This window comes from Agelaius phoeniceus, chromosome Z, assembly GCF_051311805.1.
Source record: "Agelaius phoeniceus isolate bAgePho1 chromosome Z, bAgePho1.hap1, whole genome shotgun sequence".
In the NCBI taxonomy this organism is placed as follows: Eukaryota; Metazoa; Chordata; class Aves; order Passeriformes; family Icteridae; genus Agelaius; species Agelaius phoeniceus.
In genome coordinates, this window is record NC_135303.1 from 79,428,343 (window position 1) to 79,451,927 (window position 23,585).

Genomic DNA, 23,585 nt, shown 5'->3' on the forward strand with positions numbered 1-23,585 from the left:
CCTGTCAGTTCCTGATGCTTTATTCTGGTGTTAAAAGATAGTACATCATATGGAAGATGCTTGTTGATTGCGGGGAAAGCTGACACTTCAGTGATGGGCTAGAAATATGAAACTGTCATATTACTCAGTAGGTCAAATGATAAATCCACTAGAAGAGATGGAATCATAGGAAAAACCAACAACATATGCTGCTCCAGGAAAATAATAGCTTGAAAAATCGCTTAAAATAGCCTTGAAAATGGAAAAATTGTTTCTTTCTGGCAAGGGAAACTGCATTAGTTTAAAAAAAATTAAAAAGACAGCAAAGTATTCAGACAGATTTTATGGGGAAACCTTTGCAATGCCAATAAAATCCCTTTTGCTTTGAAGTCAGACGCGTGATTCAGTAAACGACTCATGTTAGCAATTAGAAAATGGTCATTTAGGGCCCTGATTTCTTTTGAGACAAGGAGAGTGAGGGTGGGGAAAGGGACACAGTAAATCTTGAGAGGCTTAAAAGGAAGAGCAGGCTAAAGTGTGAACTTTTTATTTCAGCAACGGAAGCGAGAAATCAGTGATTCATTGAAGGAGGGAGAAAGACCTCCATGCAAGCTGGCAGAGAAGAAGGAAAAGGAGCTAATTATGTCTCTTCCCTTTTTACTCTCTCTGACCAGCATATAATCTGCTTTTCCAGGGTCTGCCTGTAGTATATACTCCTTTCCAACCCCTCCACCCAACCCCTCCTCCAGCGGGGGGGAGGGGGAGATCTAGCAGGCAACAAGCTCCAGGTGGCTTTCTCAATCACTTCACTGCCAAAAAAAATAAAATAAAGCCCTCCACTAGAAAACAAGTTGGGGTTTTGGGGGTTGGTTTTTGTTAGTTTGGGGAGGTTTTTTAGGGGAGGAGGTTGGTTGGTTGAGATTTTTTTTTTTTTTTGGGTGGGGGGAGAGAGAGAGAGAGAGAGAGTGGGGGAAGAGTGAAGGGGGAGGGAAGCCTCCCTGGAGGGGATTGGTTCAACTTGGAAGACAGGGAAATTAGTAAAGCATGAGTCTCTAAGCCATGCTGGTGGCCGGCGCTCCGAGGAGAAGGACGCTTTAGGAGCAATTAGCAGCGAGCCGAAGGCGGCGGCTGCCGCGGCTGCCGCAGCCCGGGAGGAAGCGAGGGCAGCTCCCGGGGCTGCCTCCGCAGCAGGCACTGCTCGCTCCAGCTGCAAAAAGGTTTCAGATGTCCCACCACTGCCTGACCCCCTGCAAATAAGGGCTGACCACCAGAGGCACATCCCACCTCTGACTTGTAATCGCTGACATTTAGGCTACAGCTTCCAACCTGTTTACAACCAAAGGGGGAGGGAAAGGAAAGGAAAGGAAGGGCGGGGGGACAAGTTGGGATTTCTCCTTCTCTCTTTCTCTCGGGGTTTTTTTTTTTTTTAATACTGTTCTGGAGAATTCAAAGCAAAACAAAGAAACTTCCTCCTCTGGGGTTGTCAGTGAGAAAAGGACGAGTTGTGCAACTGGTTTGGGATTTGCAAAAAGGCAAGAGGGTGGAGATCAGAAGAAGGTGCAAAGCCACAAAGTGTGAGTGCGCGTGTGTGTAAAGGTGTATGTGTGAAAAATCCATTCCGGCACCCCTTTCCGCTGGTTATTATTTATCTTACTCGTTGTTTTTGTTGTTGTCATTGACTTTGCTGTCATCTATTTTTCAGACCTTTCTGCATCTAAGATGGTGAAGAAAGGAGTGAGGAAGAGAACAAAATAACTACTGGAAAGTCTCAAACCAGGTTGGGGAGTGTGTGTGCATGTGGGGGAGTGGGGAAGGGAAAAAGAAAAGAGGATTAACCACACCAACCCCCCCACCCAAAAAAAAAAACCAAAAAACCAAACCAACAACCAACAGCTCTTTTTTCTGAGGGAGGACTCGAAGGATTAAAAGGCAGCAACTTCTGAGGCGATTTGTCCCCTGAGTTATGGATGTTGGTGCACTTACTTCAGGCCAGATCAGAGCTCAGAGGAATCTAACCAGAAGCAGCAACCACCGTCTCTCCACTTGCCTTTTACCAGGTTTTACCCTTCCAGTATGTTTCATTTGATAAGACATTTTCCAGCGCCCAGAGTTTCAGTACAATGTGCAAATGGATACTGACAAATGGTGCCTCAGCCTTTTCCCACCTGCCTTGTTGCTGCTTGCTGCTGCTCTTCTTGGTGTCTTCTGTGCCTGTCACCTGCCATGACCTCGGCCAGGACATGCTGTCCCCGGAGGCCACCAACTCCTCTTCTTCATCATCCTCCTCCTTCCCCTCGTCCTTCTCCTCTCCTTCCAGTGCGGGGAGACACGTGCGGAGCTACAATCACCTCCAAGGAGACGTGCGCAAGAGGAAGCTCTATTCTTACAACAAGTACTTTCTCAAGATCGAGAAGAACGGCAAGGTCAGCGGCACCAAGAAGGAGAACTGCCCGTTCAGTAAGTACGGCTCTGCCGCCGCGCTGCCGGGCAGGGGCCGCTGCTCCCCGGGCCGAGCGCCCGAGCCCGGGCGGGCAGGGAAGGGACGGGAAAGGGAGAGGTGGCGCCGCGGAGGGGAGGGGGCGCACGGCAGGGCTGGGTGGGCTCGGCTCGGCTCCTCAGGGACGCCGCTCCCGGCCAGCCCGTATCTGCGAATCTCTCCGGTTACATTTGTTTTGCAAATGGCCTCGCTGAGCACCGTTTGTTTCTTCGCCAGGCAGAAGAGCAAATTAGAAAGATTTGCAAGGAAGTGGCGGGGAGTGTGTGGGGGACATTGTCTCCTGAATCTGAAAATCATTATCCCCTGTCATTAGAGTGCCTTGACGAGAGCGCTGCATTGGAACAATTAATCGATTGCCCGCACGCTCCTCTCCCCGAGCCGCCCGCTCCGCGCTGCCTGCGGCCCGCTCCCGGAGCAGGGCTGCTCATCCCGGGGCCGGGCTCCTGCCGGGTGCGCTCTCTCCGCAGCGGGGGTGCCCGCGGAGCCGGAGCCGGTGCGCGCCCGCGCTGCCGCCCGCGGTGCGGCGGAGGCGGTGCCGCGCTGCGCCCCGCCGGTCCCGGGCTGCAGCGCCGCTATACCGCTACTCGCTCCATTGTAAACATCTGGGGCTGCCTTCCCACAGACCTCACACGCGTTTCATTGTCCTTTTCTTTCTTTCTTTTTTTTTTCCTTTCTTTTTTTTTTTTTAAGTAAATTATTTCGGAGCAAAAGTCATATGGCAGTCTCCATAGCTGAAGTTTCGAGCTTTTCTCTAGAACTAATTAGATGCTTAGTAATAGCGTGCTTCTGGTAATGTAATTTTTTGGCTGTTAGTGCTAGAAATGTACCCTTTACTTGGTTTTCCTGCCTATGCAGTCTCAAATTGAACTGTACTAAATCACAATGTATTGCTTTCTCTTACAAATCTTAACTGACTATGTCCCGCTATAGGAACATGCTGAGAAAGTAAGCTCTGTTAGGCAACTCGAGGAGACGCTAAGGCTTTCTTCAACTGGTAAAGAACCACATTTTGGCTCTTGTGTTGTTTTACATAAATCCAGATAAACCCGGGAATAAATCTGCTGTTAAATTAAAACAACTGAAAACGAATTAAGTAGATCCCTTGCTAGCTAATTTGTAAAATACGGCGTTCTTCAGCAGGTTGCCTTGCTATATGACAGACGCTGCTGTCAATTCAGCTGTATTTCTAGTAAATACCATAATATAACCTTAGAAACAGTGAGAAAAGGGTTGGAGTATCATGTGTTGCTGCTTCACTTGCTCCACCTTACAACTTCATGCTTTATCACACATTCTAATATTTGCTTTAGATGTCAAAGCAGCTGAATCTTACCACCTCCTTTTCTGTATTACATAGAAAGGCAAATTCTTTAAAAACAGAGCTGTGAGGGAGGCTTAACTTTGATGAATTTGTATGGATGAGGTCCTAAAACTGTGTTTCTTAGATTCCCTTTGGATTTGGAGGAGAACAGCACCCCTAAAATGGGATTTTGAAGGCTTTGCATGCATCTCTGAGAACATCAAACCATTCTGTATAGCACATTGCTGCCAAAAAGGGTTGTAAGGTGCCCAGTCTGTCAGCAGTGTACTTAGGGAAGTAGCTACACATCTGAGCAGTCCCACTTAGCCAGCAGAACTGCTCAGTGTGTAAACTTACCCACATGCTTGAACTTTTGCAAAATCCTGCCAAGAAGAGGTAGAATAGACTGAAATGTACAAATACATCTTCCTACCTTTTCAGGCTACATGCAAGAACATCCCCCCACAACTGTGGGAGGGGATGTGCACGGTGTGTCCTGGTTTCCAGTCAGTGCATCAGAAAGAGAATTGCCTTCTCAGTGATGTCATGGTTACTGCCACATCTGCACAGTATCTGCTGAAAGAGAGGAGAATGTAATTTTTTTCATACAAAAGCAAAGCAATGCCTTTATTATACATAACTGCATCCTATCACTGAAGATTACATTCAGTGAAGAAAGGACTGCAGTCATCTTAAAACTTGCAGCTCCCCCACTGTACTTCATCACAACGGCAGACCTAGTGCACATCCTTCAGCTCAAAACTATTACTATCCTGTTGACAGAAGTCGAGTTCTATGTTGCTGATTAATAGTCATTATAATATGCAGTGTGACATTGTCTTTTCTGTAAAAACATAGTCTGAGATCATTTAAAAATATATTTATTGTGCCTTCATTCAAGGCTGTTTGTGTAGCAAAATGTTGCAAGTGAATTCACTAAATCTATGTTTTTCACAGCATCATGTGTAGCAGTGCTATCATAATACTGCTATAATCCCCAGCTGGACTGATTCCATGCAAAGATATGGTATCTCTCACATGGTCTGAAATAAGTAATTACATGTGAATAGATTTCTGCCCTGCATAGAGCTAGCCAGAGAGGCCACCAAATTGTAGCCTGTTTAACATTACAAGCTATTTAATCTCTAAAATTAGTTTCTCCCTCCAAAACCATGTTTTCCTAAACAAATAAGAGTGACTATTGACACACAGAGTGAAATATTCTAATTTGGAGGCTACTTTTTTCATATGTTAATGTTTAAAATCCGTTTATGCTGCAGTAAAGCCTTATCAGTAGGTCTGTAAGATCGTGATATGTTGTGTAATTAGACAACAGCCTTCATGGCTCTCTGCCAATTAAGCACTGTCACGTAAGAAGAACAGTTGGAGAAATTCAGAATAAACATTCAGAAAGCAGAATTTAGTCTCCAGCCTTTAAACGGCTCAAGCAGCGTTCATGGATTAGCTCTATAAATATTGTGTAGAGTGCACTAAATTAAAGTTTATCTGGCAGCTGTATTCCGATATGATTGCTTGGAACTATTCCATCATCCTTTCTCTACCTGCGGAGTACCAGGTGGTTCCTGACTGTTCTGTCAAAAAACTGGCAGAACTTGCAGCACTTGGCATGGCTGGAAGTGTCTGTCACTAGATAGATGTAGGACACTTTATTTTTCCTTACATCTGGAAGTTGGTCCTCAGAATACAACTACTACCTTGTCCTGCAGCACCACAGCTGTGAAGTTCCTTGCCCCTGTTCTTGACAGAGCCCTTCACAAGCACACATAGAGAGAGCTGTAGTGTGTTCTGGAGGCTTACACACTAGATGAGGGACCAACAAATCCAACAATCCTCCAAAGAGCAATAACAAAAGCTTTCACTGTACCTTGAGCTCTGGGATCACCAAAAGAATCTTAAGACAAATATTAAAATTGAGAGGGAACTGCATGTGTGCAGATTCTGACTTGACTTCCACACTGACAGTTCTCTTGATTAAGACGGAGAAACTCTCTGGGATTAATGGTTGACATGCATTAAAGCTACATGATATATGATGAGCAGGTTCAAGAAAACTTGAATGTATGTCTCAGTGCTGTACAATTTTCAATTGTCTTCTAAGGTAACCATTCACAGTACTATAAGGCACACAAACTTCAAATTTGCAGGACAGACCTTATTAGTTGGAGAACAATAACAAAATACACAGTACTTCGTTAGCAGCAGCTGACCTGCAGTCTGTGGAGGGGGTTCTGCCTTAGCAAAGATGGCAGGACCAGGCTCTTACTTAGGTACACGTTCAGGGAGTTCAGTCTGCGTCACTGAGCCTGGAGAGGAGGAGTGGGAAGGATTGCTGGAGGGATCCCTGCGGGCTTTGGACCAAGCAGTGCTATGCAAAACCCACAGTAGATGGCGGCACAGCCACTGCCTGGTGTCACCTCCGCTCAAAGAGGTGGACAACGAGGGTCTGCATCCTCAACTGTGTAAGCTAATTTAGTCCAAGCAAAGCCGTTCCAAGCAAAGATATTCTACTAATTTGTCTTCTGACCAACCCAAGTGGACTATTTCAAGAAAAAGGCACCGTGCTGCAGAATGAAAATGTATGTCAGGGGAGCTAGCAAGAAATAATTAGCTACTTCCCACAAGCTAACCTATTCCCGGCTTTTCTTCTGAGTATTCAATTATCTTTTGTACTAAGCTTTAGGAACTCCTGAATTCCCTGATAGTCTTTGCTTTTGCTTTGGTTAGCGTGGGATAAGCTTAACAACATAGTGAGTGAAAGAAGAAAGTTTTGACCCTCATTCTTTAGCCCAAAAGATTGTAAAGAACCACTTAACTACTAGAAGTGCTGAACATTACTAATGAGGATTTTAATTGTGTGCATATATACATGACATATAAATAGGTATTTGTATTCTAGATTGGTTTATATGCCGAAAAATAGCATTAAGTGTGTTTTGATTAGGTATACTTCATTTGATACTCATTTTTTTCACCATACCTCTGGTGCAGGAAAAACAATAAAGTGCCATAGGTACCTTAACATCAGTTATGAAACTCCAAGCAGATTAGAATAATTGATAAAATAGACTCTTTTCCTACCAAACATTTTGTAAACTAACTGTTTGGGATTATTGACTCCTTATCATATGTGTTTGTAAATTAATGTGAGAACTTTCCACTGTTTTTCTAAAGACTGACTAGTGTTTTGCTCGTTTACTGTCCAAAGAGTTCTGTTTTATGACTTTACCAATCAAAATACTTAAAATAGGAAATAATAATGAGTGAAGTAACTTGAAAAGTTGGTTCCTTACAGTGAAATGTATATGTTCTTAAGGACATGATTTCTCATTTTTGGATAGATTTTTTGTTGTTGTTGTTGTTTTTGGTTTTGGGGTTTTTTTGGGTTTTTTTTGTTTGGTTTGGTTTTTGTTTTTTGTCTGTAGAACTCAGTTATATAATTTATAACCAGCAGTATAAAACCGTAGGCACTTAGGATTTATGAATGTGGAAAGAATTGTACTATTTAATGTCTACATGACACTCTCCTGTTACCCTTACTGCATTCCTGCCTTGTGGACCCTCCATGCTGATACTGTAGCCCTGTCATAAATCTTTTCAAAACACACAGTTGTAAGAAGTCTTTTTGTCTCCATAAATCTAACTTATAGCCACTTGGGAAAAAAAATCCCAAGAGTTAGGAGCAACTGAAAGTTTGTTCCCAAACCCCAGAAGAAAGAAAACAAGGGACATGGACGTATAGGTTTATAGATGCCATGTCTATTTTAATGGGAGGGTTCACAGGTAGTGACTCAGTCAAAACTTCCCTGAAGATGGCATTAGCTGAGTGAGCAGTATAGAATGTGCTTACACTTCTGAAACATCTTGGATGCATTCACTCATAGGATAAGATCCTCTGTTTTGAAATAAGGCATTTTAAGATGACTTTCAGATGTCTTTGAACTGTGTGTGTGAATAGGGGCCTTTTCACTTCAAATGAGAGTCAGATCAGATCCTGCAATAGGGGAGTTTTCATTTATTGCAGAGCCTTTCATGTAAAAAAAAAGAAAACTTTTCTATGCACATATCTTGTTAAACTGTGTCTTAAGTTAAAAATCACAGGTACCTGTATGAACATAGAGCAACAACTCATGTGAGGTGGATTGCTGTTTTTTCCTATGAGAAAGTAATCTAATTCCACAAGAAATATTCTACATAGAAAAAAAAAAGTATATGTAAATAACATTGTGCTTCTATTTCTAGGCTTAGTATTTGGGATGATAGTGTCAACAAAGCAGAGAAATTACTTGGTCGGTTTGGGATTTCTTATATACTCCCTTCTTGACATTGATATGCCATGACCAAACATTGTTTTCTATTTGGTGGAGAGCTTTTTGAATCAAGGTCTTGCAGTCTCTTTTTCCACACACTAGCACCAGGCTGAAATTTCAGCTTCCTCATTTAAACACTTGCTACTACTGCTTGCAGTTGTATACATCACTGAACTACTTTATCCTAATATTCTGGGGTATATCATCTAATGACCTCTTTGTCACTTGGAACATCACAAATATTTTGTTTATCAGCATTGCCAACCAGTGTCAGCTTGATGAGGCTGCATGAAAAAGTAACCCTTGCTCGTTTTGGGCTGTGTATACCAAACTACCAGGTAAGAAAAGGAGGACCAGTTTAGTTAATCTTAGCACATGTTAGTTTCTCAGTTGGTAAGTATGATCAAAGATTTGCCACTAGTGCCACTAGTTTAACTGTGTGTACCTGTCAAACAAGCTTTCCTTCTTTGACAATTTATTTGTATGTGATATTTTGCTATCTTGCATCCTTTCATTGCTCAGATGCTTTAACAGGGAAAAGTAGTTAATGGTGCTTCCAACATTAGTTCTGTTAACTAGAGGGATCCTTCCCTAGCTCCCCTAATTGCTTCTGGTTTTTGTGCCAATTTGTTGTAAAACATCTCTGTTGGTTACAACATAGTAAAAAGGAGACAGGAAACAGTGTTTCATGAAGTTTTGAAAAGTCAGCCTGGGAAAGCTCTCTGTGTTTATGAAAAGAATTAAAATCTTCAAGGGTAGGAGTCAGGAGGAAGTGGCTAAATCTTTGCTCATTGAATGAATATTAAAAATGAATTCATTAATTGGGCAGATTATTAAAATTGATTTTTGGTGCTTCATGAGTACAGTGCAACAAATAGAAGTTGCAGGGGAAAGAAATGGTTACAAGTAAGCCAAGTCTCATACTAAGTAGTGGCTTTAAAGGCACTGTTTTTAAATTAGGTCACTTGTGCTCTTTCTTTGAACATTCAGTTCTAATTGCAACAGTAAATCAAAGAATTCGCTCATAGTAGATTCCCATGTAAGGTGGACAACTGGACAGTGCCTTTTTACTGCTACTAACACGTGCATCCAATTACTGGGTTGATATACTCACAATGTCAGCTGTAAAGCATTCCCCTATTTTATAGTTAGCCTAAAGAATTATTAGCCTGTCCCTTTTCACATTTACCTCTAAATAATCTGTCAGAGTGTATATCTTCTACAGTTAAAGAGGAATTTTCACACACATTGAAGCTGACTTTCAAGAAAAAAGGAAATGTTGAAACTACACCAAACAGTTTTATTCCTTTTCTTTTTCCCTCTTCCATAATTTTTAGTGTTGTCAAAGAGAGGAAAAGGTTATGGATAGTAGGAATATGAATGATCATGAATGTTATATAAAAATAAAGAAGAAGATCAGATCTTTCATAAATCTTGATTTAGGAAAGCAATATACTGCCTACTCCTTTCATGGTGGAAAACATATGTGAAGGACATAGTTGTTTTTTGCCATTCCTGACTCGTCTTCCTATGTGGTGAGCAGAAGTGAAAATGAGGGGGTTGAGGGGGATGGGGGAATTGTGAGGAGTCTCTTTGCTCTTCTTTCTTCTGCCACTGATATTAGAGGTTCAAACATTTCATAGAAATAAATGAAATGTAAGTTTTCTTTTAGGTTCCTGACACACAGCTGTGCAGCTGTAGTCAGTATGTGTGGGAGTTGGGGATGGAATGCTGAAGTATTTTGGAATCATTCAGGATGTTATTTAATTGGAATTAAGGCACAGTGCTAAGTGGAGACTGGGTATAAATCAATGATATTGTGCCCGCACTAGAGGAAGTGGGTGGGATGTGTGACAAGTACCAGATCAGTACTAGAAAGGATGACAAGAAAGAAATGGGGGCAGCATGTGTCATGAGTGGGAGAGAAGTGGGGAGAGGGGGAGCATGTCTTACTCCTTTTGGCAGCTGTGAACTGCCAGTGATGTTGAGTTGTCCTGTCTGATCTCACTGTAACATCTGTTTGTCACAGACTGAAACTATGAAGACATTGAGGTGCCTTTTGAATTTGTATAAAAGTGTGTGCTTGGTGTTAGGATATGAACGTTCCACTCCCAATTTAATTGTGTCTTCTCTGACCCTGTTCTGTAGATATTAGGTACTATTTGCTGGCTGCTCTAGGGTTTTCTTCTTCATTTTATCCTCTTTGAGAAGATTAATAACCTGCTTTATTCCTAATATCAAATTCAGTATCAACTACTTGCAAGCAGAAGGGTAGGTGAATTGGCCCTTGAAAGTAATAAACCATTTGAAAGAGCTACACGCTCTGCATTAAAGAAAAAAATGTGGGGTTTTATTTGGTCAGTTTTTCTTAATTTTTTCAGTTTGCTAATACTATAAGCTATATTTGTTAAGAGAAACGCATACCTCAAGGACATTGAGGTACCCTAGAATTCCAAGTGGTTTGACTTTTGGAGCAAGGAGTAGGGTGGAGTAGAGTGTTTTGGCTGCTGGTGTGTTATCAATGATGTCATATTTTGCAAGCTTATCATTAAGATTTGAAGCAGATACACAGTTACAAGTTTGTTGCTGCAGTGAGCAAGGGAAAATTTGTGCTCTAGAATGGAATAGGAGATGGCTGCATTTAACACAATTAATATTTTATAAGACTGCTGTTTAGTGTCTTCTTTTCACAATTTTATTTTGACATTTTAGGAGATGCTAAAGCTTCCAGTGTTCTCTGAGGTGGTCTTTTAACTTCAACACAACAAATTTTTTTCTCATTTATTACCCAGATACTTATTTTTTCTCTGTTTTTTCCTGAATGTAAACAACAAAAATATAAACCATGTCATAAAGCTGTAGAGCTGTATAATATCCCAAGTCAGAAGTGTCTCACAATGGCTGTTGTGTCCAACTTCTGATCCTCCTTAGGGCAATCGGGAAGTTGATCTGGAAGTACCTCTCTTATCCTCATGAATTATCTTAGTACCTGTGGCACATTCCCTTGGAGACAAGCTAATGAAAACCTTCCCCTGAACTGTAACCTGGGCTCATGACTCTGCCCCTCTGCCCTGTCTCAGAGGAAGCAGAGTGGTGCATGTGGTTCACATTCTGATGACAGGACACCTTTCCCTTGTCAAAACACTAGTGCTAATAACTACAACACAGAAATTCTGTGCTCACTGAGGATCTGTAACTGCAAAACTAATGGCAACATGAAAAGACACAGAAGAAGAGTCTAGAGCTAACCTCATCAGCAAAGGTGGGGTTGCTTTCTGTTTGTCTGCTTCTCTGTCTAGGCCTGGTTACTCTGTCTCTTCAGATGCTGAAAATACAACCTCCCATTTAAGATTCATGTGTAGTTTTGGTGCTACTGTTTTAGTAGCTGGGTCAACAGTTCATACTTTGGCTGAAGAGCTGAGTTAAGGCACCACCATAGGTAAACTGGAGCAGAAAATTATTACAAACCTAGTTTCACTGGGCATTCTGACCTACAAACCATTGCAAGCTCTTTAAATTTTCACTTCATGTGGTTCTGACACAAACAGCTTAGAAAGTGAGTAGAATGTAAGAAATGGGATGAAAGTATGATTGTTTCAGCTTCCTAGAAGTGAAGATGCTGATGAAATCACATGTGCAAATCCAGTTATTATGAACATTTAAAGTCATGTATGATAGCTTTTATTCATAAAGCAGTATGACCTCTGCTTCCAAACAGCCATGAGCACACATAAGCAATGACTCACTTCTTGGTCCAAGGGGTTGTTTATACCAGTTAAGCAGCTAATAGAAAATTCAGTAAGACAAGTAATGGGAGGTACAGTTTATGCCCTTTCTGAGGCTTAAAGGTAGATAAGAAGTTTTGCTTTTTTTCTTGGATTTTGCTTTGTCAGGAACCCTACTCTTGGGGAAAGAATGATGGAAAGAGATGTTGAGATCATGCAGACTGGTAATTCCATCTACCCTGGGAATAATGATGTTTCCTATTGATGACATACTGTGGGAAATACTGCTGGACAGGGAAAGGGGAACAAGGCTAAAAATAAAATAGTGTTTCAGGTGCTATGAAGAGACCATTTCATTCACATCTTTCTGTGCCTGAATAACCTGAGGAGTGGCAATTGGAACCCAGCCTGTACCTGCCATGGCATTTAAACTATGTAGCAGCTCTATATTAGTTTTTCCTGGGTACTTCCTTTTCTCATATGACATAAACCAGTCAAGAACAGCGACTGCTGATTGTTTAAAAGCTGGTGATTACTGTCTATTAAGAAACTACAAGACTGAATGCACTGGCATACTAAAACCATTTTAAGAACTCTCTATGGACAGAAAGATTACTGTCAGTAAATGCAGGGTATAAAATACCTTGCTATAGGGCAGTGGATGAGAAAATACTTTTCATCTGAATGAAATACCTCACAGAGCAGCTATTCAGTTGTCTGAAAGGAAAGAAAAGGTCCAATACCAGCTTTCTTTCTAGAAGAGCTTGCAGGTTATTTGGACTTTAGAAAGATTCTTAATGACTACAGTGGATTTTTGTCTCAATACAAGACTGAAGCACATACAGACTGGAGTAATGATGTAGGATTGTGGGAATGATTGTCCTTCACCATATGCTGTGGAAATACTGAGGGGATAAAGGAAGATGAGGGAATCCTAATGGTCCTCCTCATGGGGATTGTCAAGTAGCACAGAGTAGGAATCTGCTGAAAGAGAGAGGGTAGAAGACTGGAAAATTTGGCATGAGTCTGCAGGAATTAAGATTTGAGTATAAGAAATTCCATAAAGTATTGGGGAATATTAGGTCTTATATGCTGGTTATCCATTGTACCTCAAAATTTCTGAGAATATTTGAGTCTAATTTCTCCTTGGCTCTTTGCTACTTAAAAAATGAAGTTAGCAATACTTCCTACACAAGCAAGGGTGTTATGAAAAGCAATTATCTGTGAAATACACCAGTAACACCATGACAAGTGCCAGGAAAAAAAACCAAAACCCAAAAACTGAGGATGATTACCAGAGGGTAATGTCATCTGATAGAGCAGGGAAGAATAGGCTACTTCTTAATTCTTTTAAGAATTAACAGAATTGTCTGTTAATTCTGTTAACTATCTGTGTACCTTAATTAAGGTATTTTTGTCTTTCAACAGAAAAAACTCTGAAGTTAAAAAAAAATTTACAATATTACCCCTCTTGCAAGCATTATGTCAAGATTACCCACAGATTTCTTGCACAGCATAAAACAAAAATCAATGTCAAAAAGATCCCCTAACCAAATAGCATGAGTGGAGGCACATATTGGATCTGTCCTATAAAACTGGATCTGGTTATGCTGGTTGTGGATCTGGTATGAACATTGCGATCACAAGCAATGTTAAAATTTCTTTTGCTTTGAAGATATGAACCCTAGGGTGTTTCAGCTCAAGGATCTGTATAATTTCCATGTTAAAATATAATTGTTATTTCACTCTCTTTACTGTCAGGCCTATCAGCAAATGAAATTTGAGCATGGCATCCTCCTAATATTTATTATATTAATGTATTATGTACTTTTGGAAGTGCCTTAATTTTCCTGAAATGCTGTCAATCTATTGGAGTTAAGCAACTGGAATTATTTGTTTGGGTTTTATTTATTTTATACTATTTTTTAAATTATTGATACTTCCCCTTTAGTGTCACAGACATTATTCTTCCAGTTTAATTTATTACAATTACTTCTACATGTCACAACTTTGCTTTGAAATGACAGCCATCCAAGTTAAAGTCTTTTCAACTTTAGTGAAAACACTTATAATGAGGCTGACACTTGGCTCATGTGGAATTAATCTGGTCTCTTGGTCATTTCTTCAGTTTCTCCTGCTGCAGTCAGCTCTCAAAAAGACATATCTGCAGCTGGGGAGTACATAAGATTAACTTCCGCCTCTCTGTGGCTTCTTGCCTCAGACCACACACCAAATAATTCCTCAAAGCATTATCCAGATTTGCTCAAAATTCACCATGCTTGCTTTATTCCTTTAGTTCTGCCACACATGCATTTGTGGACTCTGCTTCCAGCCGATTCTCCTTATGAAACAGGAAATATTTTGCAAAGATGAGTATTTGGAGACAAACATTCTTGTAAAATATCTATATTAATTTTTCTGTAGAACTCTTCCTTTCTCTGGTTTTGTTAATTTTATGCATGTACACAGTAGACCATAAAGATCAGCAATACAAAACCTTTTTGTTTCCAACTATACTAAGGACATAATAAAGACTGATGCAGCTTTTCAATACCAACTGAATTACAGTAACTCTTTCACCCAAAATGAATTTTTTTTAAAAAAGAAAAACACAATGCTTGTATTCATTAAGAACTTTAGTGCTGTCTGAACTATTAAGTTCAATAATGCTATAAAAAAGTTGCCACTGGGGGAAGTGGAGTCAGGTCTCTTATCCAGGGATCTCCAAACCTTAATCACAGTTCAAAATTTTTTAAGCAGGAGTCACATATGTGAGGTATGCGTACATGTATTCACACAGCAATGCAGACTCAAAAAGTATCCTTAGATAAGACAAAACACCAGTAGAGAAAAATATGAATTCTATTACCTTGTACTTTATACTAGAAGTTATAGATGAGATTTCATTAAACACATAATGGGGAAGGGAATATAATTTTGGTGTTTGAGTCAACTCAGTCTGGCATTTTCTAGTACTCTTAATGTTGGGTTTTCAACTAAATATTTTTTCATGAGGGTTTCAGAATGTTTCTGCTTTCCAAAGAGGCAGTATGTATATATAAGCTCTTCATTTATAGATGTGTTTTGTGTGCTGAACTACAGAAGTTCTAGGTGCAAAATTCCCTTTTCAGGTATACTGATAATGCAAGGGTAGATTGCAGGACAGTGCAGATAACATAGCACATAAGATGAAGCTTCCAAGGAATCTGTAGAGGCCTAACTGAAGAGCACACTTATACTTTGTCCCAGCTTGAGAAAAGTATTTAGCTCTTGGAATGAGTCCAGAGAAGAGCCTCTAAGCTGATCCCAGGCCCAAAACACCTCTTGAGAAGTAAAAATATGTGCCATTGTTGCAATATTTGAACACATGAATACCTTCAGAAGGACTGTAACATATTTTTTACCTAGAAAAGGATGACAAATGTTAGAGATTTCTAGACATCCAAAAGTAATTTCAGAGTTTAGTCAGTTAAAGAACTTATCTGTTCTTCAGCTCTCTTTTTCCACTGGTAATGAGTCCTAGTCAGCATGACCTTGTAGCAGAGTTTGTTGCTGTTGCCTTTTTTTTTTTTTTTTTGCATTCCTTATCCAAATGGTAGATTTGTTTTCTGATTCTGAAGGAGAGCTAATACTCACAAGTCATTTGTCACAAGCCACTAAAAGTGTCAAAGTCTTACAGCAGGTCCTTGGTGGCTTGTTAATCTCTCCTTTTTTACCCCCCTCCTTTTTTTTAAAGGAAACAGACTAATTCACTTAAGCATAATGAGAGCCATGCTTGCTATAGCTGACTATGTCCTACTAGCAAAAGTAAAATCTGTCTTGTTTCTTCACCTCCTTTTCTTGGCTCCAACAATTAAACACAAAGCTGAAAAGCACAGGCTTTTATGGCAGAGCTATTTCATATGTCAAATGAAAAATGGAGGCTGCCGTTTTCATAACAGAAAAATATACAAATGTGCTTTTCCTTTGGGCCCCCCTCCCTTCTAAATTATCATCAGCAACATGCAAAAGATAAACCTCTATGTTAAATAGGGAGACCAGATGTATGTTTAACCTCTCACCCTCATTTTTCTAACTGGCTTCCATTAGGAACAAAAAGTTAATATATTCTAAACAAAAATAACTGATATGGTAAGGTGAACTTTTCAACTGGGTAAGAGTTCTTTAGAAAGAGACAGTATTACAGAGTCCTGTGTTGGGCTTACAGACTGTTTTACTGAAGTGATATTCAGAACAATAACTCCATGGTTACTTTTGGTAAGTAGTAGCTGAAAGTTTGTTGAGTTGCAGCAAAAACAATTTTTACAAGCACTTAAACTCTCATGTGTTACAGAAAATCTAGTAATATGTTCTAGATCCACTATCCAATGTTAGAATTTTTCATCTGTACAGTCGTTCCCTAATCCAAACTTAAAATACGGCTCTGATATTTCCGTCTTCTTTGGAGACAAGGACTGATGCAGAGAGTTTAAAAATCAGGATTTTCACTCTTTTGTCTTTACTCAAGCTTATTCCACTGTAAAGCCATAAACTGATGATTCTACTCTGTTCATTATTCTGTGTTCACAATACAAGGGTGATGTTCTCATTCTTAATAGATGGGGGAATGGGAGGATAAAGAGTAATACTGTTCAATTTTTATAGCAGAATGTCTCTCCTACATAGATGTGTATGTATGACAGTCTAGATGACAAATTTAAAGATAGTTTATCTTATTAAAGATATAGAAAACAGAGGAAAAGTCTACAAAAGTGATTAACAAGAGACAATAGACAATTCTGTCAAAATACGGTAGTTTTGGAAGGTGTTGTCTCTTGGTAAAAGTGCCCATCAGACAGTGGAGTAAAGAAAGTTGTCAATGTTTGATAATATGTTTGATAATGAGGTGTTCTTAATGAGTAAAGTTTGGAGCTGCATGTAACCCATAAGGCATCCCTTGGAAGAGTTTGGGAGCTGAGTTTGTTTTATCAGGAAAGATAAATGTTTAAAGTGCTGTTAATGTATTCACTACAGATACCATCTGTAGAGAGTCTGTCTTTTTGAAATTACACAGTCCGAAAACCAGAAGATTTTGCATACAGAATCTAGGTTCATAGTTTTAATTGCCTCATTTTCATACTGTTAAGCTTGTATGGATAAGTTAATGTTTAGGAGAAATTTCATAGAAGTAAAGATATTCACCCAGGAATCAAGGAGAACTGATTACAGAAAGGCAGGAGAAACAAGTCTGAAAAGAAACTATTGCAATCAGGGAATCGTTACCAGAAGTGAGTAGAGGAGAAGCCCTCTAGCAACTTGTTCTGACTCCTCAGCTGGAGGTTACTAAATCTCACCAGCTCATGTTAGCATTTCAAATCTTCCCCCAAGCAAAATCACACATCTTAGCTTTACTGGCATAAATACAAGATTTCAGCCATTCTGAATTTTGTTCCATAAAGCAAGAATATATTGGAGAGTTTGGAGAGCAGCTAAGCTCCATCTGGGGAAATAGCATAAGAGTGGCTGGTATAGTTTTTTTTTCCTTTAGGCATTCAAAATGGGATGTGAGATGTTTTAAAAGGGGAAAAAAAAAGTAAAGGGAGTGTTAAAAATTGAGTGACATTTGAAATAAAATTACCAAAATCATTTACTCTCTGGAGAGAGAGGATGGTGTTTTGACTCAGTCCAGAGTCTCAGGATTTCAGTTATGTATTTCTAGTATATCTCTGAAATTGGCAATGTAAAGTAGTCAATTTATTCCCACTGTGATTTCAATTTCTATCAAGAGTATCCTTTCAACACCTTAAAATACCACCTTAGAACCTAGTCCAGGAGTAAATACTAGTTGATTTCATGAGCTGTGCCAGTCCTGGAAGAGGTTGCAGATGTCAGCTTTGCAGAAGGCTGAAATAGCCAAAGGAAAAGGTCAGTTGTAGGATAAAAAGGAAAAGGAAATTAAAAAATAATTTATTGTGCTGCAAGATGCAATGAGGAGGTAGGAGCACTCTGAATTCCTACAATAAACTCCTCATTTTTTTGTTCCTTCCAACTACTGTAGAAACTCTGTCTTCTCATTATCTCCGTAAGTTTCAAAGGCAAAACCATATTGGAACCATTCTTACAGGATAGTTCCAGCAGGCAGGTTCTGTGGAACAACAGCCTATGCCTGGCAGCAATGATATCTTTACCATATTTCCAGAACGTGTCACCCACAAACTGGGCACTCCCAGATGGCCTCTCCCACTGACAAACATGTGCCTGTGGCAGTCTGGGAGCTGTGAGTAGGTGGGAAGTGGTTTGTGGCTCTTGGTCTGGAATAGGGAAGTTCTGTAAAGCCATGTAATAGGTAGCCAGTGAACTTACCATATGAAAAACCACTGTCTGCTTATCTTTCCCTGACTTCTTGTAACATCAGCCTTTGGTGGATCACCCCAAAGTAGCCAGGCTGGCCTTGTGTCCCAGGATCAGGAAGGAAACAGCATTGCTCTGTGATTTATGATGATTGCGGAGCTCTGTTCCAGGAACAGCCTTGGCACAGGCATTTGTTATACTTAATAAGTGTGTGTCTGTTAATTAAAAATCTGTCAAATTACAGAAAAGGAGGACCAAAGAAAACCTCCTGGAAATCTTAACAACAGCTCCTGTTATCACCAGTGTTCATTATGTAAGTCTGTTCAGAACTTTAACAAATTCAGTCAACTCCAAATAGGTTTGCTCACCATATTCTTTGGCTGTTCCACAGTAGAAGGGCTACAAATAGTTCTGACTTTCAACCAAAATACTGTTAACAGGACAAGAGGAAATGGCCTCAACCTACACTGGGGGGGAGTTCAGGTAGGATATCAGGAAGAATTTCTTTGAAATATTGGTTAAACATTAGAATGGGCTGCCCAAGGAGGAGGTGGATTCACCATTCCTGGGAGTGTTCAAGAAAGGATTGGACATAGCACTTAGTGCTACAGTTTAGTTGACAAGGTGTTCAGTCAAATGTTGGACTCAGTGACCTTGGAGATCTTTCCCAATCTTAATGATTCTATGATATCACTGCTCTTTAAGCTATTTCAGCCAAGTAATATCCTTAACTGACCCGAGAATTTTATTTTGTACAGTTTACTACGCAATGTACATGTAGGAGGCAGTTGTATTCTCTCCTTTTTCTTTTCTTCTGCTAAATTTAATGTGCTAAGTTCATTGAGAAGAGAACAGCCCTAAGACACAGCCCACTATCTTGCCCCTGAGAGTAACTATGTGGGTCAGAGCATGGTGCTAATAACACTAAGTTTGGGTTCAATTCCTGTATAGGTCGTTCACTTAACAGTTAGACTTGATGATCCCTGTGGGTCCCTTCCAGCTCAGAATATTCTGTTATTCTGTGATCTTCCATTAGCTCTGAATGCAAAGCAAGGTAGCTACATTCACATAGGTTAATGAGATATGTGTCTTGTTGGGGATTTTAATTACTATATCACACCCTAAAAACATAGATTTCTTGTTTTCCAGTCCCAGGCTTAATGCCTTTTCTGGGGGGCAGTTTAATTTGAAGTATTTCTTGATGATCTTCTGCTTGGATCTGTTTGGACATGTTCTTTTCTTGTGAAGTAATGCTTTCATTTCCTGTCTTTCAAGAACTGCTTCTAGGCGCCTGGCCTTGAACTAGATTTGTGCACCATGTCCAAGACCCAAAAGAAGAATACCCAGGTTACCAAAACTAGTAAGCCTTGAAACAGACCTCATTTCTGGGACTTGGCAATGGCTGCTTTCTCTCCCATTAGTAAACAAAGTGTGGCCAAGGCCTGGTTCAGAGTGTATTTGACAGTGCAAAGTGTTGAAAAGGTTGAAGTACCCTGTCAAGAGTGATGGTTAGAATGCAGTGATGCAGACAAATGAGTGATGTAGACAAAAGTGAATTTAAGATATTGATTGTGTAATGTCAGAAATGTAAATCTCATTGATTTGCATGTAAGGCCACATGAAATTTGAAAGGATAACGTTAGTTAATGTGTGTTTTGGGGGAAAAACTGTTTTTCCCTACTTTCTTAAATATGTTGAAATGCCAAAGCTTTTTCCAAATAGAGTGAATAAGAAATATTGAGAAAGATTTTCTTACAAAATCAAAGTACAAAATAATGTCAGCTTAGATGAAGCATGACATTTTCTGGGAATTAGTTAGAAATATATCATGAAAACTGTCCAATTTAATTTTCTTTTTCACTATCATAAGTTTGACAAAATGTTTCTCTGTTTCTTTTACAAGTATAAAAAACTGATTTTATCATAATATTTAGAAAGTTGAACTGCAAATTTGTTTGAAGCCCATTACTTCTATGGGGAAATGAAATTAATTTAGTGATATTTTCAAATGAAATAATGTTTGGTTATAAAAATTCCATGTACAGCTTACTAATTCAAAAAAGGAAAAGAATTGAAGAAAAAAATAAATGCTCAGAAGACAGTTGTAGTATTCTTTGCCAAAATAATCAGGCTCTTTGCTGACATGATGCTAAAGGCAGAGAATGACTATGTTGTGTTTTGCACAGGCCTGTGTCCAAGTTCTTGGTTCAGGCAAGAAGTTTCACAGTTTATGAAGTGTCTAAGTCAGTACTTGAGGCTCAAGGCACTGATGCCTCTATGGCTGAAGTCAGAGACATTTCCAGCCAGTGCTTGGTAGCTTCTGTCACTGGGGCCTGTTGAATTAGAAATACTAAAGAATTCCAGCACATACCCATTATGGCTTAACACTGCACACAGAACTGCTGATTTTCTTGCAGAAATCTCCCCATGGGTCATTCCTTCTCTGTCCCACATGTGGAAGGGAACAGGCAGAGCTCCACCTTTACTTCATTCCTCCTGCTAAGTGAGTGGATTTAGTATAAACATTAGGAAATACGCTTGTTTTCTCCTCCCCAAGCAAAGCATTGCTTTCCCTGACATTTTTTCAGGAGAAGCAAGACAACTACATTTTGTTCTGGATTTAAGTGCGAGCTGATCTGCCAGGATAATTTTTCCTGAATTTGTATACTTTTTATGGTAAAAACACATTTGTATTTATGAAAGTGTGCTTTGTGGGGTTGTGTGTTTGCATATGACATAATACAGGTCTCTTGCTTCTGTGTTGATGAGGGGACAGAAGAAAACCTTGACAATTGTGATTTTTTCCATATTGTGGAAAAAATAAGACAAAAAGCTGTATTTCCTGAAGCCTTTGGGTATAATTTCACCTGTTCCTGTCATTCTAAGATGGATATATCAGCCAAAGCTATTCTTAGTCCTCCCCTGATGCATCAGGATGTCACAGAAGAAGTGTGGACTGTTGCAGCTGATAAATGGAGATAATGGGCACCACATGACTTTCTTTTTTTTTTCCCTCTTTTTTTTTACTTCTTTTTCTTTTTTTTTTTTCTGTTTTCCTTTTCTTTCGCTGTCTGTATGTCTGGCTTTAATCAGTCACTTCTCTGTGAAATGTTTCAATTGGGCCTGAACAAACTCTTTGCTCTTCTCTGATATGGACCTGTGGATTATAGGTGAAACTACATTAAGAGGCTGCAGAGGTTAATTATGCCTGAAAGTTTCCAGTACTCTCCACATCAGTTGACACTCTCAGCACACTACATAAACAACCTGGGAGAAGCTATCATTAGCAAAGCAAGAGTGCTGCACTTGCCCAGCCTCTGCACTTGCATTTTGAAGCTTTCATACATGCTTGTGCATCTTGCATGACCCATTTATGCATAGAAATAAATTTGTAAGTCAGCTGCATAGCCTCTGTGTGATATTTCTTTCATATATATAAGCAAAAAGATTCCTACCTGTCCTACAAACATTTAACAGCCAAACAGTCCTTTTCCAATCCTTCATTTTTATTTTAAAGTACTTAATCTTTCTTTTTTAAATAAAACCTTGTAGTAAATTTGGTAGAAGACCTGCGTATATTGTACTTGTCAAGAACTTTTGAGGTTCTGTAGGCATATTTTTCAAGTTTAAGAATTTTTTTTTCTCTCTTGAGCTGAATGCTAAGTTTTTGGGGAAAATACTAAAACTGTTTAAACAGAGGTGTTGTCAAGAGTGCAGTGCAAACATCCTGATAAATTATTCCTCTCTTTTTAGTGGAATCCATGTAGGTGTTAGGTTAAAAACCAGAAAGCATAAGGTTTTCAAACAAATGCAGTCCTCAGGACAATCATGTCTCATTTAAGATTATTTCAGACCAAACTCCAGTTAAATCAGTTATCTCCTATGCAAAACAAAGAAATGAAAGAGCAAGTAGCTGCTTCCCTTTATCTCTTGGTATAATGTTTTCTTACATTCCAACACCATTTTCTTTACTGTTTTTGAAGAGAGAGGAGGCAGTTTTATGCTTTGGAGTGTGCAGGAACAAGTTGAGGAAGGGTTGGAAGGTCAGCCAGTGAGCTCAAAGTGTGGCAATTCACTTCTGTCTCACCTCATTCCTGCTTCTTCAGAGCAGCAGCACAATAATCTTTTAAATCTGTTTGATATGGCTCGTATGCTTGAAGCAACTTGGACACTGCTTACATAGGAGCTGTCTTGAATTTGCCTATATGAGATCACAGAAAAAAAAATCCTAGGACACTCAAGGAATTCTCCAGGTTGCTAGATTTAATTACCAGAATTTCTAAGGAATTCTTTTGTACCAAAAATAATTGGATCATCATTTTTCTAAGTGGATTAGATACAAAAATATAATGTAAAACAGCCATTATGGTGAGGTATGATGTGGGACATTTTTAGCTGTCAAAATGTGCTTAGAAATGTATAACAAATGCCAACATGATACTGTGAATTGTGAAAAGAAAAAGACGTGAGTTCGGCTGTTTGCTGTTGCCAGTAAATGTCTACTTTTGTTTGGACACTATTACTACAAAAGCCAAGATAAGACTGTGATTTGCCAATTGTAGCATTGTTCTGTCCAACTCTGGTTTTGAACTAAAATACACATATGCCAAAAATTATGTTTATATAATTTAGTATGTTGTGTAATGAAAGAGTGTTAGGTAGTCCAGTTAATGAAATTATTAAATTTTGGCAGAGTGCTGTAAAATTTTTATATTTAATTTTTTTAGGACATTGGGTGGAAGGAAAGTTGAATTCTATTTCATATTAATTGAAACCAACTAGGTTGTTGATATAATAATGCCTGTAAATAGCAATTAACTGCATTGTGACAGAAGTTTTTTCTAAGAGGACAACTCAGAAAGTGCTTGCTTTGAAATAAAACAGTCTAAAGTGGAGCTTTTATTCTGCATAAGAGTGTGTGTAGATAACATCTATTTTGGACATGTTAGATGTTGCTAGTTCCACAACCACATACTGGAGGAAACATCTTGTAACTCATAATGCAAGCCAAAAAAAGGAGAATTAAATATTCAGTTCTAGAAGATGGGCCATGGGATATTGCACACCTTCTTATCTTATGTCAGATGAGGTCTTGATTCTCAAAGTGAGTACAGAATTTTCCATTTTTTTGAGTACATGTACAATTTTAAGGGTCTCATTCTTTATCTCAAAACCCTGTTGCTGTCAGTTGGATAATTTTCTTGAGTTTGAATATCACGTGGATGAGGGAGTTTGCAGGATCAGCCTTGTTTTCTTTGTGAGCTGCCCAAGCACTTTCAGTTGAACAAAATCTGCACACCCCAACTTTTTTGAGTTGTTTGTTGTTTATTTTTCCATTATCAAGATGACCAGTTATATGTTTCATAAGTAGGCTTAAGAGTGTGGCAAACAGGCTCCGGTCGTCCCTTGTTTGGTTTGACACACTT

At 39.3% G+C, this 23,585-nt stretch overlaps 1 protein-coding gene across 2 annotated transcripts in view; it reads left to right on the top strand.

Moving 5' to 3' along the window:
• Nucleotides 1-980: 980 nt before the first annotated feature.
• Nucleotides 981-23,585, top strand: part of FGF10 (fibroblast growth factor 10) — a 60,506-nt gene continuing 37,901 nt past the window's right edge. The window contains exons 1-2 of one of the 2 annotated variants that reach the window (XM_077171660.1): nucleotides 981-1,196; nucleotides 1,682-2,436. In XM_077171660.1, the coding sequence (XP_077027775.1) occupies nucleotides 2,100-2,436 (337 nt within the window). In that variant the 5' untranslated portion in view covers nucleotides 981-1,196; nucleotides 1,682-2,099. Of the gene's footprint in view, nucleotides 1,197-1,337; nucleotides 1,554-1,681; nucleotides 2,437-23,585 lie in introns of those variants that run through there. The other variant, XM_077171659.1, reaches the window with a different exon arrangement.